The sequence below is a fragment of the Erpetoichthys calabaricus genome, chromosome 1 (assembly GCF_900747795.2).
Source record: "Erpetoichthys calabaricus chromosome 1, fErpCal1.3, whole genome shotgun sequence".
Taxonomy (NCBI): domain Eukaryota; kingdom Metazoa; phylum Chordata; class Cladistia; order Polypteriformes; family Polypteridae; genus Erpetoichthys; species Erpetoichthys calabaricus.
Window position 1 is genome coordinate 301,072,820 of NC_041394.2, and position 18,824 is coordinate 301,091,643.

Consider the following 18,824-nt stretch of genomic DNA (forward strand, 5'->3'; position numbering starts at 1 on the left):
AAAGGCCTGTGCTGGTATCCAGAAGGTTGCCGGTTCAAATCCCCGTCACTGCCAAAAGAGATCCTACTCTGCTGGGTCCTTGAGCAAGACCCTTAACCTGTAATTGCTCCAGGGGTGCTGTACAATGGCTGACCCTGTGCTCTGACCCCAAGGGGTATGCGAAAACTAACAAATTCCTAATACAAGAAATTATATAAAGCGAAATAAAGAACAAAAAAGGCTAATATACAAATCACCTGTATTTATCTCTGATATAATAAACTTCCACTTACTGCTCTTTGTTTACGCTGCAGGAGTGTTCTGCAATAGAAAAACCACTCAACTACTATAATAGCTTGCATAAAGGAGCACTACAATTAAATTACCATAAAGCTTAGAAAAGCAGGGACTGAAAACATAATTTTTTGTGATTGGCCTTTTGGCGACCTCGATCTGAGCATACCTAAGTACCATATGTATTAGGACTAACCTATACCTTACACTCAGTGGAGCTACTTGGATAGTTGAAAGGCATTTATTTAAAGAATCCATTGCTTATCCCAGAAGTATTAGTCCTGAGCAAAGAAACAACACCCGTTGCCAGTCAACTGGTGGACATTCTTACACACACACACTCACACATTCACGCATACACACACACAGATCCAATATAGAGTGGCTAATCAGCACAGCATATTTAGAGGAAAAATATAAAATCACTAAACAAAATCTTGACCATGGAAAGAATGAGAAGATTACACAAAGACTGAACTGTCCTAGAAGCAGATTTGTAGTTTGTTATTGTGTGCAATGATGTAGATGTGTCCTGTTCAAGGTTGATTTTTGTCACTGATGCCGCATAGTGGATGAAGTGTACAAATAGTAATAAATCTGTTTAAGGTATTAGACACATACTCCAGAGGAGAACACATTCAGTGTCCCAAAATCTGTCATCATGCAGTTTCTGAAATACTTCAGCAAAACTCCACAAAGACTGAACTGTCCCAGAAATGGTATCTTGGTTGTTGGCATTTGTGACCTATGGTGTAAGTGTAGATGTAACCTGTACAGGGTTGGTTTTGCTACTGAGACCTCAAAAGTGAATGGATGAGTTGTTTTAAAGTGTTGGGATGATGCTTAAATCACTTAATAAAAGATAAAACATGCAAATGAATCAATCTCACCTCATTCATAGTTGTAGGCCTTAGTACAGTTATGAGTGCTTAATTTAAAATAACATAAATTTTGTAACTGACAAAGAGGTTGGTGTCAAGGTGGTGCAGTGGTAGTGCCCTGGGTCCTCCCTACGTGAAGTTTGCTTGTTTTCCCCATGTCTATGTGGGTATCCTCCAGGTGCTCCGGTTTCCTCCCACATTTCAAGGACATGCAGATTAGGTGGATTGATGATACTAAATTGGCCCTAGTGTATAGCCGGGGTGTGTTTGTGTGTATTTGCCCTGTGATGGACTGGTATTCTTGATTTGTTACTGACTTGCACCCCATGCTAATTGGGATAGGCTCCAGGATCCCTGTAGCCTTATTCAGGACTAATCGAGATAGAAAATGACTGACAAGGAGGTCTGTGCCTATCTCGGTAGCACTGTGTATCACGGAAGCCAGCTGTAGATGAGACGCCATGCCAAACTTGTTTTATAAGCAAAATTAATAAATCTGTTCAGACATATGCATCAATAGAGAATACATTCTGAGGCCTAAATGCAGTCATGATGCAATAACTTGAATAAAATGTATACAGTGGTGTGAAAAACTATTTGCCCCCTTCCTGATTTCTTATTCTTTTGCATGTTTGTCACACAAAATGTTTCTGATCATCAAACACATTTAACCATTAGTCATATATAACACAAGTAAACACAAAATGCAGTTTGTAAATGGTAGTTTTTATTATTTAGGGAGAAAAAAAAATCCAAACCTACATGGCCCTGTGTGAAAAAGTAATTGCCCCCTGAACCTAATAACTGGTTGGGCCACCCTTAGCAGCAATAACTGCAATCAAGCGTTTGCGATAACTTGCAATGAGTCTTTTACAGCGCTCTGGAGGAATTTTGGCCCACTCATCTTTGCAAAATTGTTGTAATTCAGCTTTATTTGAGGGTTTTCTAGCATGAACCGCCTTTTTAAGGTCATGCCATAGCATCTCAATTGGATTCAGGTCAGGACTTTGACTAGGCCACTCCAAAGTCTTCATTTTGTTTTTCTTCAGCCATTCAGAGGTGGATTTGCTGGTGTGTTTTGGGTCATTGTCCTGTTGCAGCACCCAAGATCGCTTCAGCTTGAGTTGACGAACAGATGGCCGGACATTCTCCTTCAGGATTTTTTGGTAGACAGTAGAATTCATGGTTCCATCTATCACAGCAAGCCTTCCAGGTCCTGAAGCAGCAAAACAACCCCAGACCATCACACTACCACCACCATATTTTACTGTTGGTATGATGTTCTTTTTCTGAAATGCTGTGTTCCTTTTACGCCAGATGTAACGGGACATTTGCCTTCCAAAAAGTTCAACTTTTGACTCATCAGTCCACAAGGTATTTTCCCAAAAGTCTTGGCAATCATTGAGATGTTTCTTAGCAAAATTGAGACGAGCCCTAATGTTCTTTTTGCTTAATAGTGGTTTGCGTCTTGGAAATCTGCCATGCAGGCCGTTTTTGCCCAGTCTCTTTCTTATGGTGGAGTCGTGAACACTGACCTTAATTGAGGCAAGTGAGGCCTGCAGTTCTTTAGACGTTGTCCTGGGGTCTTTTGTGACCTCTCGGATGAGTCGTCTCTGCGCTCTTGGGGTAATTTTGGTCGGCCGGCCACTCCTGGGAAGGTTCACCACTGTTCCATGTTTTTGCCATTTGTGGATAATGGCTCTCACTGTGGTTCCTGGAGTCCCAAAGCTTTAGAAATGGCTTTATAACCTTTACCAGACTGATAGATCTCAATTACTTCTGTTCTCATTTGTTCCTGAATTTCTTTGGATCTTGGCATGATGTCTAGCTTTTGAGGTGCTTTTGGTCTACTTCTCTGTGTCAGGCAGCTCCTGTTTAAGTGATTTCTTGATTGAAACAGGTGTGGCAGTAATCAGGCCTGGGGGTGGCTACGGAAATTGAACTCAGGTGTGATACACCACAGTTAGGTTATTTTTTAACAAGGGGGCAATTACTTTTTCACACAGGGCCATGTAGGTTTGGATTTTTTTTCTCCCTAAATAATAAAAACCATCATTTAAAAACTGCATTTTGTGTTTACTTGTGTTATATTTGACTAATGGTTAAATGTGTTTGATGATCAGAAACATTTTGTGTGACAAACATGCAAAAGAATAAGAAATCAGGAAGGGGGCAAATAGTTTTTCACACCACTGTATTTCATACTTACATACTGCATTTAATCTCATAAGGCTAATTAATTTATAATTTTCTTTATGCATAATAATATCTACTTAAAGTTTCTTGCTGGTCATGACAACACTATTAAAAGCCAGGTCAAGTTGCAGGGATCTATGTCTCTTACAATTAATGTTGTCTTCTGCCTTATTAATGGACATTTAAATGCAGATTATCACCACTTGTCTATATGCATGGCATGTTTAAAGAAACCAATTTCGGGACTAAGCATTATTCATTTTGTACCATCCATTGCGCTTGGTTTTTTTTTTTGCTTGTGAGCGGTAAAGCTAAAACTCATTTCCTTCTTGTAATTTATCATTTCTGCTCGACTGCAGCTGCAGGCCTGGATCCAGATTCCTTCCTGTTGAAGGCTGCTCATCTTCTTTGCTTCTTTTGGTGCATTTTATTTCAGCACTGTTTTCCCATCCAGTAATTGTGCAATCTCCATGTGCATGGGGCCAACCACAGGTATCAATCAAATCCTTTTTTTCCCTATGTCCTAAGACACTGGTTGTGATGCAGAAAGACAAGCAGAGTGATATGAGATGCTACCATGGGGCTGCAACAAGATAATCCATTATAATCTGTAAAACCCAGATTATTTTACAGACTGCTAAATTTGCCCCTGGAGTGTATTCTGTAGATGTTATGCTTCTTTTCAGTTGTGTTACACAGTGCTTAGGCAACTGGAGACTATACCTGCAGTGACAATACCACTCACTGCTGTTCCTGGCCTTACACCTAAAGAACTTAGTGGAGCTGCAAATAAATGCCACTTTACATTTCACTTAGAGGCCTTCGCTTTCCTAGTGTGAACTAAATAAGTTTTCCGTTTATACAAGTGTCATTTTAGTACTTGGCAGTTCAACTTCAGCCGAGTGCTGTTCAATTCAAGTGTGAGTCTGAATTCTGCTGTTTGTAGCTGTATGTCTTATTTGTTGTGCTTGTTGCTTTGAATAAATATTTGAAATGCTTACTTTATACTAGAAAATTATGTTACAGTTGTCAGTTGCCAGTACATTATTTTCAGTTTTGTTCAGCTCTTACAATTGTGGACATCTTAATAAAAGTCCAGGCCTTTTTCTTACTTTTATTTCTACTTAACAATGTGCAAAGGATTACCTTTTTATGGACCCTTTAATCTATTCATTTTCCATATATTTTTTATAACGGTCAATGGTAAAAAAACAGGAGGATTTCCTGACAGAAATGACTAGTAGGAGAAAGGTATTTTTAAAAAAAATGTATTAATATTTTTATCATTATAAGACAGACACAATCCTTTAATAGGATGCCAGTCTATCACCAGGGTTCACTTATTTACATTAAGCCACTAAGGTAACAACATCACTGGAAACTCAAGATATTACCTTTCAAACACAAAGGATAGCCAAATAAGCAATAAAAACATGGTCGAGTTTCCATGGCTCTAGCGCTATAACACCCCGTTATATGGAAATCAAGACCTTCCCCAAATAATGGTGTTATGTACTCTATCAGTGTAAGCTGTCTAATGGCTAAATCAGAATCATTTTTGGTTCAGACAGACAATCTAGTACACATTTATGTAAAAACAAATGTGTAAATCTTTTTTATTTTGGCCAAAATGAAACATTGGAAATTTTATTAGAGAGGCCAACTGAAAAATATTTACATCATTTTTGTCATTCTCAGTGTGAACATTTGATAGTGGAGGAAATTAACCCTGCTTCCCGCTTTCAGCCAAGTATGTGTATTGCAAGCTGACTATAAAAACACAAAACAGCACCCTGAATGACGACAAAGCCTATGAGGAACACTAGCCAGTAAACACTGGAAATGTCACCTTAATCTTGATGAATATAGGAGAGAATGAATTTCAGCTATAGATAATGTTAGCTGCATTTTCCATTTAAAGGAAAGTGTTAATGTTAGTAGTGCTCAGACACTTTTCAAAATGGGGTGCCACTGTTGTGCTTCTATTAACAACATGTAGCTTATTACAAGCAAACAAGGACAATTTTTCTGAGCTAACCACTGGCTACTGTCAATCACATGGCTTATGGTAAATGAGATCTGGAATGCATCCTTGGTTATAATTCCTTGGGTCTAGTTAACAGAAATGAACAGGCAGCAATATTGATGAGGACAGTTGTAGATTATTTAGCTCTCAGTGTGCATTCTGAAACCATAATCGTGCTTCCATACTAGTAGTCTGCAAACCATGTAAAGTAATTGGCACCTGTTATGTTAGAATTTTTTTCAAATTATTTCAAAATACATCCACATCTCTTACCTCTATTTTTTAGTGCAAATCTGTTTGAAGTACCTCCAGTTAGCATGTGATTTCTTCAGCTCTCCAGATATTAGTTTGACTGAATAATAATCAGAATACAGTCCAGGCAGCAAGGGTCAAACCTGTAAAGAGGACACAAAGTAAGGACCAACTCTGTATAGAGTACCAGTGTCATTTCAGGCCCCACTCCCACACATGGCCACACCAAGAAAATACAAACTTTTCAAATACCCTGACAGGCACATCTTTGAAAATTTGGAAGGAGCACTGAAGTACCCAAGGAATAAAAAACACATTTTTTATTTTTTATTTTGTTCATTATTACCCTACCAGCATAAGCCACTTTATTTTATTTTACTTTGACATTAAGTCACTTTAGTATTTGTCTCTTTGACTTTGATATTATGTGCCACCTGTCACTTTGGTAGTAGTATTATTTGCACAATTCGCACTGCACCAGCATTATTGTATGTACCATCTAGTGTAATGTGAATGCATTATTTGTACTGTATTTGTTGTTTGTGTAGTAAGTGTACTTAAATGTTTGTATTCAACTTGGTGTAATTAATTCTTGGTCAGTGATACTTTATTGATCATGAGAGAAATTCATGTATCTATCTATCTGATATAAAAACCTAGATAAGGGGATGACATATAAACTCCATGCACACAATGCCCAAGCTGAGATTTAAACCGAGGAATTTGGAGATGTTCTAACCACTTCGCCAACATGGCAGCTGTATATGGCATGTATTAAATATATACAAAAGGAGACATTGCTGAGTTAAGATTTCTTTTTATTGTCACAGTACTACGGGCACACCTGCACACTTATAAAATTCAGAATTACAGTAATCCCTCGCTATATCACGCTTCGACTTTCGCAGCTTCACTCTATCGCGGATTTTATATGTAAGCATATTTAAATATATATCATGGATTTTTTGCTGGTTCGCGGATTTCTGAGGACAATGGGTCTTTTAATTTCTGGTACATGCTTCCTCAGTTGGTTTGCCCAGTTGATTTCATACAAGGGACGCTATTGGCAGATGGCTGAGAAGCTACCCAACCAGAGCGCGTATTACGTATTAAATAAAACTCCTCAAATATATTGTGAGCACGGGGGCTGTTCGCACCCCTAGAGAATACGGCCGCTCCTCAATATACACTGAAAGATTACCTTCACATTGCTCTCTTTCTTGCTGGGCTTACATATGGCTGATTTGTCAAGCGATATGCTTCCAGCACGGTGCTTCGCATACTTAAAAGATCAAACAGCACGTATTGCTTTTTGATTGTTTGCTTTCTCGCTCTGACATTCTCTGCTCCTGATGGAGGGGGTGTAAGCAGGGGGTCTGTTCACACCCCTACAGGATACGGACGCTCGTCTAAAAATGCTGAAAGATTACCTTCACGTTGCTCCATTCTGTGCAGCTGCTTTATCAAGCGACATGCTTCCTGCACGGTGCTTCGCATACTTAAAAGCTCAAAGGGCACATATTGATTTTTGATTGTTTGTTTGTTTTTCTCTGTCTCTGTCTCTCTCTCTGACATTCTCTGCTCCTAACGGAGGGGGTGTGAGCAGAGGGGCTGTTCGCACACTGGCCTAGAGGATACAGGCGCTCCTCTGAAAAATGCTGAAAGACTACCTTTACATTGTACCGGCGGTGCTTCGCATACTTAAAAGCCAAACAGCCCTATTAATTTTTGTTTGCTTTTCTCTCTCTCTCTCTCTCTCTCTAACATTCTCTGCTCCTGGCGCGCACTCCTTTGAAGAGGAAGATATGTTTGCATTCTTTTAATTGTGAGACAGAACTGTCATCTCTGTCTTGTCATGGAGCACAGTTTAAACTTTTGAAAAAGAGACAAATGTTTGTTTGCAGTGTTTGAATAAGTTCCTGTCTCTCTACAACCTCCTGTGTTTCTGTGCAAATCTGTGACCCAAGCATGACAATATAAAAATAACCATATAAACATATGGTTTCTACTTCGCAGATTTTCAGCTTTCGCGGGGGGTTCTGGAACACAACCCCCACGATCGAGGAGGGATTACTGTACTTTTTTCCTCTTATACACTGTCCTATTTGTCACTAAGATAATATATATACAGTAGCCGTGCCAAAGACATTTTTTTCCTTTTCTGCTCCTTTCCCCCATTATTTCTGTCGGATGGCTATTGAGGCACCCCATTTCTTCAGAAGGAATGGCTGCCATCATATTCTTGTAAATGACAGTCTGTAAAAATTCAGTGTCAAAATGATATAATGCTGAGGATCACCACCAAATTGAAAACTTATATTCTTTCATCTGTTAAAAGAGATTATAAAATGTGTTCCTTGGTGTAACCTTCACAGGACTTTGTTACCTAATTTGAAGGTTGTTGCATTTTACATTTTTAGTTACTTCATCAAAAATTTAGCTATCACATTTTTGTTTATTTAATATTGTTTGCAACAATAATTCTTATTCATGTAATATATTCTATTACATGAATTAGTAGACTACAGTAAATACATGTTTTTTAACAGCACTTAACAGTATCATGTAGTTAAAAACATAGTTCAAATACGCTAGTGGTGGCTCAATATCTTTTACAGACAGCAGATTACAATCCAGGTGAAATGGCATCTACTGATGTACTATTGTTAGTTGTAAAGAGTCAAACTGTTTTTCACATTTCTTAAACATTATACTTTTAAAAGAAGTAAGGGAAGGAGAGTTAAAATCTCTTGTGAAGTATCAAGGTAGAATTGTTACTTCCTTCAGATCAGGATGGAGAGTAGGTCCGGAGCTTTGCTGATAAATTGTCAGAGAAATATAGAATTGTTACATAATGCAAGTTTTTTTTTATTGTTTAATAACGCAAAAGATCCCACCTCCCAAAGTAAAAAACCCTATAACCTCACCAACAAGTGTTTAGTACTGTAAAGACTATCCCCTCTTTCTCAACTATAGTAACAATACGAAGGCCAATTTATATTTGGGAAAAGGGAGCTGCACAAACGTTTGTGCACAGAGGATATATGCCCTGGTCTGTTTATAGTTCAAACATTCAATGCGCAGCACTGCCTGGTAGTAGAATCTCCCAGCTTTTTCCCCCAAAGTTTTTTCTGTGCCTCTACATATTGATCTTGCAAATACCTGCGCAAACTTTCATCTTTGCCTATAGTTTGGGCAGTTGACTATAGAGAATTTGGTCAGTTGTGCCATGAATTTGGGCACATTTGGCTAACTGTGTACTTTTAACACTAGAATTCCTGAAGCCTACAAAAAAAATTGTAATCTTGGCCCACCTTACATCCCTTCACACCTCTCTGTCAGCATCTTTTGTTTTGTAAATGTGATGATCAGCACAAGCAGCAAGCAGCCTGCCGTCCCATCCCCCACCTTGACGGAGCTCAACTTGGGCAAAAAGCTCTCCCAGCTCAAGACAAGGCTCCTAATCTGCATGTGAGGTTCCTGGAGTTGTATAGGGTAAATAATACAGTATATTGTTATTTGGAATACATGCATTTCATGTGTAATCCATGTCTACAAAGATCTGGGTAAGTGTAGGATGAAAGGAAATGCAAGAAATGCTGAACACACACCTAAAGCAGAAACTAATAATGACGTGAAGTGTGTAATGTGTGAAGACAAATAAACACATGCACTTTTATTCAAGAATATAACCAAAGGAAAAAAAAACATTCAATTTACATGTGGCTGTCAATGAGTTAAAAACTCAAGCTCAAATGTCAATTGACAGGGAGTTTGTACATATAGAGTATATGTTAGAACTCAAGAAATTTGCATCATGCACACCCTAGCTATTAATGTTAGAAAAAATAACAATAATTCATGAAAATTATCCAGATAATTCAGTACATAGAACTGATTTATTGCATAATTTTAATAATAAAGATGACACTAGTCTTAAAAGATTTTAATTTCAGCCTCAAGATACACAGAAGCGAAAGCAGCTTTGTAGACATTGTCACAAATGGCCAGGACCCTTTCCTGGCTGGGACGCGATTATTATGGAAAGACTAGGGGGAGAGAGCTCACTCAGGGCATTACCTTCCCCAGGTCACCAAGTGGCAGCCCTGCTGAGTTGCAGTGGTGCCTTGGACTCCCACAGGGATCCATGGGAGTTGGAGTTTGGAGAAGCCCTGTTGGGTTCTATAGGCTCTGTGAGGGGGTGCTGCAGGAATGGCCGAGAAGATCACTAGATACCTGGAGCACTTCCGGGTGTTCTATAAAAGGAGTCATCTGCCACTACTCTGGGAGCCAGAGTCAGGAGGGAGAGGACAAAGCTTACTGGAGGAGGAGTGGAAGCAAAGAAAAGAGAGAGAGAGACAGCACATGGGAAAGGCACCATATAAATAAAATGTATTTTTTATTATTATTACAGAGAGGATGAAGAAAGAAGAGAAAGTACAGTGCTTGATTGTACTGTATTGGTGTTTTGTACTGTGCTGCTGTGGGGAGCGAGGGAAAAGTGCTTCCCCATATGAAAAAAAATTTGTACTGTGCTGGAATTTGTGTCCTGGTGTCGGGTTTAGGCAGCTGGAGCTCCCCTGTCAGACCGCAACATGAATAAACCGTAACTGTAACTTAGTCTTTGCCATACATTGTACAGCTAAGCAATTCTGTCAGCACATACAAACTGTAGCTTCTCTCCATCCTTGCTGTTTGTGGCATAATCATCTTCTTTGTTGACGGAAGAAACCTGTACACAACAGAGCAATTCTTTTTGCATGCCCCATGGTTCTGATCTTCTACCTGCGTATCAACTGCAGTTCCCTTTGTAAACCTATGTTTAGATTAATTAGAGAAGCTACACCTTTCCTTTGCAATTAATTGGTTTAAACAGCTTTAGCAGTAGGTTGCTAATGTTCATTCTTTAAATTAATAAAGTTCAGGTAATGCAGTTTTATGCAAATGCAAAGTTTTAACTAACTTGTACTTTGGATATGAGCGGCTATCGAAAAGTGGAAAATATAGAAAATATTCTAGCTGAACCAACCTCACCTCACTTAAGGTAAATTTCAAACAGTAAACTAATCTATGAATAAGGATGCACAGAATGTTTTTCTGTTTTAAGACAGACAAACTTGCATATTTGCTTTTTAATGGAAGATTTTATCATTCCAAAACTTTGTACAGTGCATTGTATTTGAGATATCTCAACAAAAGTTGAACTTTCCTAACATACTTTCTTAAAGAATAAGTGTGCCAAATTTCAAGAAAATTGGTACATTAGGATATGTACTGCCTCATGTGGACAGACAGACATGACTATTGCAGCAGCTGCTTTTTGCATTATTTGTGTGAGAGAGAGAGAGAGAGAGAGGTTAGGAGTAGGCACTGATACAACACGTTGCCACACCCACAACATGACGAACCACCTCAGGAATCCCATATTAGGACCTGAGTGCACCATGCTCACAACTCAGCACCACACTAATTCGAATGTAATTACTTGTGAATGCACCTAGAAAAGAATACTTCCAAATACTTGTGTAACATCTAACTTAAAATTTCTACTGTCAGCTTTCTATAAACAGGCAATTTCCAAGGGTATGCAGAGTCCGCTATTTTGTTCACTGGCCCATACTGAGAATCAGTGGAAAACTAATTTGGTCAGTGCATACGGCGTAGGTAGCTGTAATTTTCATTTAAATATCAATATTGGTTGTTTATGTTTAAAATGGTATAAAGTACAGTTTTGACAACAACTATGCTCTGATTTATACAGTAACTATAGAATATTATATTTAGGTAAGAACCACAGTGTTCCTCAATTTTTCCCCTTCCTGGACTTGCATCATAATAGTGCTGGGCGGTATACCGGTTCATACCGAAAACCGTTTTTTATTTTTTTTTATGATATGGATTTTTCTTATACCGCAACACCGGTTTAAATTGCCTAAACGACGTTCGGAACGTGGCGCAGCGGGAAACTGTTCAAGTGGGGACCTTTTTCACTGCTACACCGCTAAACACAGATTTGTTGCACTACGGCTCTTTTTCCACTGCTACACCACCAAATAGTGGGCGGTAGCATAGGAATGCTGCGCGGTGAAAATGGACAGAGAGCCTGGAGATACTTTAGTTTTAAAAAGTCAGATGTGTAAATACTGTTTCTATACTACTGGATAATACTGCAAGCCAAGTTGTACTTGTTTTATTTGTTTTCAATACAGTGTAATGTACCTGGGTGCTGTGTAATAGTGTGACGACATGTTGACTTTATTCTCGCCGTTTATGTCAAGATTAAAGTCGACATGTTGACTTTATTCTCGTAATTTGTCATTAAATTAGAACATCGTAAACTAAACTTCATCGTAAAATGAATATTTAATTTACTAGATTTTCTCAAACCCCGTCACAAGTTATATAGCACATTAAATGCTTTGTGTTAAGTGATTCTTAAACTGACTTCTTCTTGCACTAAGAGGAGGCGCTGGCAGCGATCTGTAGTCAAGAATACATTCACTTCATGATCTTCCTTCTCTCTGAACATTTAGAACGCTAAAATAAATACTTAATATAATTTTCATGGTGAAATGCATTAAAGCATGCATTAATCATATGGGGGCACGGCGGCGTGCCTGCCTTGCATTTGCATGTTTTTCTGGTGGGTTTACTCGGCGCTTCAGTTTCCTTTCAAAGTCATGTAGGATGTGGGGTTTTGTTATGCTATATTGACCCTGCTAGTGTATGTTTTGCTTGTATTCATCCTTTGATGTGCTGGCTACTCGTTCAGAGATGGGCGCAACTCTGAATGGATGGCATAATTAAACATGTATAACGAAGATATTTTTAAAGTTCTGAACACTCCGTGGGCTAAGTTTATAACTAGTTTTAATATCACAAAGACGTTTATCGTGTGGTGATTGGTTATGTGGTGAAAGAAAAAGGAAGGATAGGAACTGGGGTTTTGGTACGTCAGATAGAGACAGTATGCATGCAATAAAGATAGCCTGCTCAGAAGAACATGTATTGAATTTTGTGTTCGTGTCTCCGACCAGCAGATCACAAACCCAACATTTACACAATATTTAAGTTAAACCTGTGCGATAGCTATTCATACATCCAGTTTTTTGGAGCCTCGTCACACCTGCCATAAAGTTCTCTACACTGAACATACACCTGGGGACCGCTTACTGCGAGGGAGCAGCACTACCGCCTCACTACCGTGCATGTGTAATACCTGCTTTAATGCATTTCATCATGAAAATGATATCAAGTATTTATCTTAGCATTCTAAATTTTCAGAAAGCAGGAATATCATGAAGTGAATGGATTCTGTATGGTGATCGCTGTCTTCTCTTAGTGCGGAGGAAGTCAGTTTAAGAAGCGTAGTGATTAACCACTGGGTCGGGGAACGTAACACAAAGCATTTAATGTGCTGCATTAATTTATGACGGGGTAAATTAAGTAATTGATTAAACATTGATTTTAGGAAGAAGTTTAGTTTACGACATTCTACTTTAATTATGAAGTAAACTATGAGAATAAAGTGGAAATGTTGACTTTGTTCTCGACATATAGTTTGTTTTTTTCTTCCCAGTATAGCTTAGCTTGAAGCAAGGTCCATATTAATGCAGTTTGCCTAAATGATGGTTCAGTTGGTAAAGATGTCATCACTAAATTGCACTTGTTTTATTTTATTTTAATTTGGTGAATACTGTGTAATGCACCTGGGCTTGAAGTCTTGAAGTAATAGTGCAACTATCAGTAATAATACTATTATTCATTTTATTGTTATTATTTATTAGTTTAAATATTATACAGTTTAATGGTGATAAAGTTGTTTAAAAAGTCACTTTAACGTGTCAGTGGACAGAGATTGTTAACATTAACAGAAAGTGTAGTTGGTTTACAAAAAATATTTACTATTTATTCCTTTTCTAAGACATATTCGGTGCAATACAATTTTTGACAAGCACTTCTGGATATTTTACTAAGTCTAAATGCCTCTTTGTATGGTTGAAAATATGTTGTCAAAATTATAGTTTGTTTTTGCAAAATTTGTTCAATAAAAAGGTTCTATATTTTGACTGCATCTGTCATGCAATGTGATACCTTCTCCATTAGTGCCATCCCCTTGAAAACTATCACTTTATGAGGCAATGCAAAACTGTATTAATAATTGTGTGCACATTAAAATGTTTTTTTTTGTACAGTGTACAATAGTCTTGACAGTGGAATAGGTTATTCTTAGCCAGTAATTGCAGTGGAAAATGTGGTTAACATCCACTCATGCATGGGGAAAAAAATACCGTCGAATACCGTGAAACCGGGATAATTTAGAAAAATACCGTGATATAGAATTTTGGTCATACCGCCCACCCCTACATCATAGTATTTTTTTTCTCTTGTCTCCTCTCAGTAACTTTCAGCTTATACTGTGCATTTTAAACTTTAAAGTATTGTGTGTTTCATGTACTGTATGTGTTGTTTTTTAATGTTTCACAACTATGTGTTTGTCTGCTCTGTGCCATGTAATATTGTAAAGAGGCCTGTATATAAAATAAATTGTTGATATGATGAAAGACCTTGGGATCAGATCATTTAAATCAAGATAGGCACTGCTGGACAACAGATAGATATTTTGTCTCAGAATTATTGATAATAAAGCAATGAGCTGCTCGTGTCATCAGTGATGGTTATTATAAACCTGACCTCAACTAAAATATTTTAGGAAGCTGACGGGTACAAAGAGAATTTAAGTCATTTGACAAAAAGAGGTTAAGTTGAGCTTACTGAGAACAATTTTTGACCTTTTTCAAAGTCATTTCTTTGATTTATATCACCAGTTCTCTGTATCAGATACTACAAACTGGATCTCTTTATCTTCATTTTCTAATCCATTCCTTTATACTAGGTTCTCCAGTTCTGCTTCTGTAATTCCACTGGTGTGGTAGTATTTCTCATTCTGTTTTTTCTCCGTTTTACTGGTATTATTCTGTTTATTCAGCCATTTTTTAAATCTGCTTCTTCATGGTCATGGCAACAGATTCTATATACCAACAGCTTTGGAAGTAAGTTAGAGGACCCAGTATATTGCAGGGAACATTCACACTGAGTCAATTCACAGTTCCCAATTCCTTAATTGTACCTTTTATGGCCTTCCAAATGTGCAGTTGTGCTAGTGGCTAGTGTGTTCACCTTGTCATGTATTATGCATTTAATGATATGCAACTGGTTCCCCTTAAGTCCCTTTGATGTTGATTTTTTTTTTGCAGATATGACTCGGTCAATGAATGATTTTGTCCAAAGAAATTTATACTTGACCATACAATAGAAATATGTGTGACTAGGTATTTCTTGTGTTTTGTATTGAGTGAGAATTTATAGTATCTTCTTACCAATTTTTTGTATTGTCTTATGCTATAAGCATCATTTTCCTGTATGTTGCACTTATTGCGAGGGCCAGTTGTATATTTTGTTGTACTTTTACGTTATCCAATAAAAAGAGAGTATATTAAGTAAATGTTCATGTAATTTAATTAAATTAATTAAATAAAATTTTTTAAATTATTTAATGCGTGTTTCCAACTGAAGCAGAATTAAACTGAGATATCTAACTATACATAAAAATGACTATGTCTCAGTTTTATTTGCTTATATAACCTATATAAAGCAAGTCTGATTATCATTCTGGTGTACCTTTGCGACTATAGACAATCTCTTCTACATACTTGAAATGTCACACATTGCACGGCCAAAGATCCTGTGACCCTGAACTGAGAGTGTTCTGTTACTTAACCAAAGATAACAATGTATCCTCTCCATTAGTCTAAATTCACAATTCTAGCATTAGATTTAATTTTGTCTTCTTTGCTGTGTGTCCTGAGTTAGCATTAGAGAACTTCATTACTTAAATATTGTTTATTGTTTTCATAGGTTACCATTACCTCCAGGTGCTTTTACAACACTTTGGAAAAATGATGAACTCTTCAAAGAACTTTATTTCACCAAATTTCCAGTAAGCATTAAACTTCTTCATATTTATGTATATATTTTACCTAAACAGACATAAACCATTTTCTTTATTCAGCCCAGATAAATTGAAGTATATATTATATGGAGTTTCCAAGTTACAAAATGCTAATTTGTTTTTTTTTTTTGTTTTTCTTTTATGAAAAAATGTTTATTTTAATCTACCCATGCATGATAAGACATATTTTACTTTTTGAGTGGGTGGTTATCTTAAAAGTAGAGGTCTTAAAGACACCATTTTAGTTTTACTTTTTTGAGATATTTGTCATTTGGCATTTGTCTAGCTAGATATCTCTTGTGACAATGCCGAGTAAACAATGAGTGGTTTATTCATTAGAATCTAGTTCATTTATTCAACAAGAAAGTAATTGGCTCTTGACACTTCTTCTTTTTCCTTTCTTTTGCACTTGACTGGCCCTTTCCAATGGTAATGCCTTGCACAGGTCCATGTGCAAAGTTCCTGATGTGCTTAAGAAAGTCTAGTGAGCTGTTGTCTACTTGTCCTGTCACCTTTTGTATTTCTCACAAGGGATGTTTATAAGACAGTGTAATCACACATATTCTTCATGGATTATTCTGAGCTGTGCTGACTCTGCCATGTTTTTGGTTTCCTTTCCCAGACGTATCTTTTGGTACTTAGTGTGCCTACTGAGAAAAGGACAATCCTTGAGGCATCTGGAGTTTGCATTCTACCTTTTTTAGTAGCTTCAGCTTGTACCCCTTATACATAAGGGAAAGGAAATATAAAGAACATATTATCTACTGCATATACAGGTCCTAAAGTTTCAAGGCAACATGCTGGTGTGTGACCATTTTTAAATTCATAAAAATTTCACTGACAATTGCATCATTTTAATAAAGTAACAGCACTGGTGGGCAGCATGGTGGGGCAGTTGTAACACTGTTGCCTCACAGTTCTCCCTATGCGGAGTTTGCATGTTCTGTGTCTGCGTGGGTTTCCTCCTACAGTCCAAATACATGCAGGTTGGCCCTGGTGATTGGGTTGGTTTTAATGGTGTGTGAGGAGGTTGCCCTGTGATGAGCTAGTGCCCTATCCAGGGGTTTGTTTCTGCCTTGTGTCCAGGATTAAGCAGGTTGGAAAATAAAGCCACCCTGGTTTTTGTTTTAGATAAATTTTAAACATTTTAGCATAGTATTTTAACAGTTTATCAGTGTCAGGTGAGCACTATAAAGTGTTTACTCACTTGCCATGAAACTGCCTTCCTTCAGTAGCCATGAGCATACTGTGAGCACAATTTAAAATCTCTGCTTAAGATGGAATCAAAGTTGGTCAAAGCAAGTGCAGTAGAACGGGGCGTTAAAAATTAAATGGCAATGAGTTTGGTTGAAAGAAAGGGGGGTGAAGGCAATGGTGTGTTCTGAAAAGTTATACTACAGAGTGAGTGGAAAAAAGTCTCCTTACTGCATGACATGCAAAAAATGCACAAGATCGCTATTTGTGCTCTCTAGCTTAACACTAGAATTACCAAAGCCTACGAAAAAGCTCGTAAATCTGTCCCACCTTAAATCCCTTCACACCTCTCCGTCAGCGTCTTTTGTCTTGTAAATTTGTCAATAAGCAGCAAGCAGCCTACTTTCACATCCCCCCCACCGCCGCACAGTTTTCTCAGCTCAAGTCTGTTTACCTGTGTGTCAGTTGCTTAGAGTTGTATAGAGTGAGAAGTCAAGCATAATGACACCTTTTATAAATACTATATCGTTATTTGGAACACATGCATTTCATGTGTGTTCCATGTCTACAACAATCTATGTATACACATTGTTAAAACAGAAACGTTTTTCATGTTTTAGTAATAATTGACAAAATGTAGACAGGAAGTGTATAATGTGTGAAGCCTGAAGTCCAAATATCAAATAAACACTTTCACAAAAGGTACAAATGTAGCAGAACAAGTGTGCTTCTATTCAAGAATATAACTGCAGAAAAAGAACCCGCGTTAGGGTGCGACATTGACACCCCTTTGATACGACTACTTCAGTGGCCCAATGGTACCAACTGTTGTCTGATAATCAAAACTTCATGGGTTCGACCCCTAATGACTCCGTTTTGAGAAGTGAGCTGCTCTTAATCTTACTATTTTAGAATAAAAACATACATTTGATTTGAGTCTGTAACAGCCGGTGTAAATATATGATACTTGTAAAGTTTAGCTTTGTTTTTTTTTATTCAGTTTTATTCTCTCAGTCGCGTTCATGCTCCCCCACCGATCTGACACTGCTGTTTTCACTTAAAGACATCCTATAACAGAGGTGAACTCAGATGATGACGAGGGTTCTATATCGGAGAAAGAATGCACGTTGCACTTTTGCCGTCACTGTACTTTGTATATGTATATGTGCAGTCTACTTGTGACTTTACACTGTAGGAAGATAAGTAAATAAATCAAGGTTAATAGGTAAATAACATTCGATCTGGCTTTTATATACAAAGTACAGTGACGGCAGCTTCCACTCTCCATGCTAGTGTTTAGATCTGGACGCTGCATGTGCCCAAAACATTAACATTTATATGTTACTTATATAAAAGCCAGATCGAATGTTATTTACCATGATTTATTTACTTCCTACAGCTTAAAGTCTGTACACTAGCATGGTACCATAAATTTACATCGGCTGTTACAGTCTCAAATCAAATATATGTTTTTATTCTAAAATAGTAAGTATAAGAGCAGCTCGCTTCTCAAAACGGAGTCGAACCCATGAAGTTTTGATTACCAATCAACAGTTGTTACTGTTGCGCCACCAAAGCGGTCGTATCCAAAGCGTGTCAATGTCGCACCCTAATACGGTTTCTTTTTCTGCAGTTATATTCTTGACTAGAAGCACACTTGTTCTGTTATATTTGTACCTTTTGTGAAAGTGTTTATTTGATATTTGGACTTCAGGCTTCACACATTATACACTTCCTGTCTACATTTTGTCAGTTATTACTAAAACATGGAAAACGTTTCTGTTTTAACAATGTGTATACATAGATTGTTGTAGACACGGAACACACATGAAATGCATGTGTTCCAAATAACGATATAGTATTTATAAAAGGTGTCATTTTTCTTGACTTCTCACTCTATACAACTCTAAGCAACTGACACGCAGGTAAACAGACTTGAGAAGAGAAAATTGTGCAGTGGTGGGGGGATGTGATAGCAGGCTGCTTGCTG

The 18,824-nt window shown here is 37.6% G+C and overlaps 1 protein-coding gene across 2 annotated transcripts in view; it reads left to right on the plus strand.

The window, feature by feature from the left end:
* Positions 1 to 18,824, plus strand: part of acss3 (acyl-CoA synthetase short chain family member 3) — a 228,480-nt gene that overhangs the window by 171,941 nt on the left and 37,715 nt on the right. For both annotated transcript variants that reach the window (XM_028817153.2, XM_051919742.1), the window contains one exon: positions 15,547 to 15,628. In XM_028817153.2, the coding sequence (XP_028672986.1) occupies positions 15,547 to 15,628 (82 nt within the window). The remainder of the gene's footprint in view (positions 1 to 15,546; positions 15,629 to 18,824) is intronic.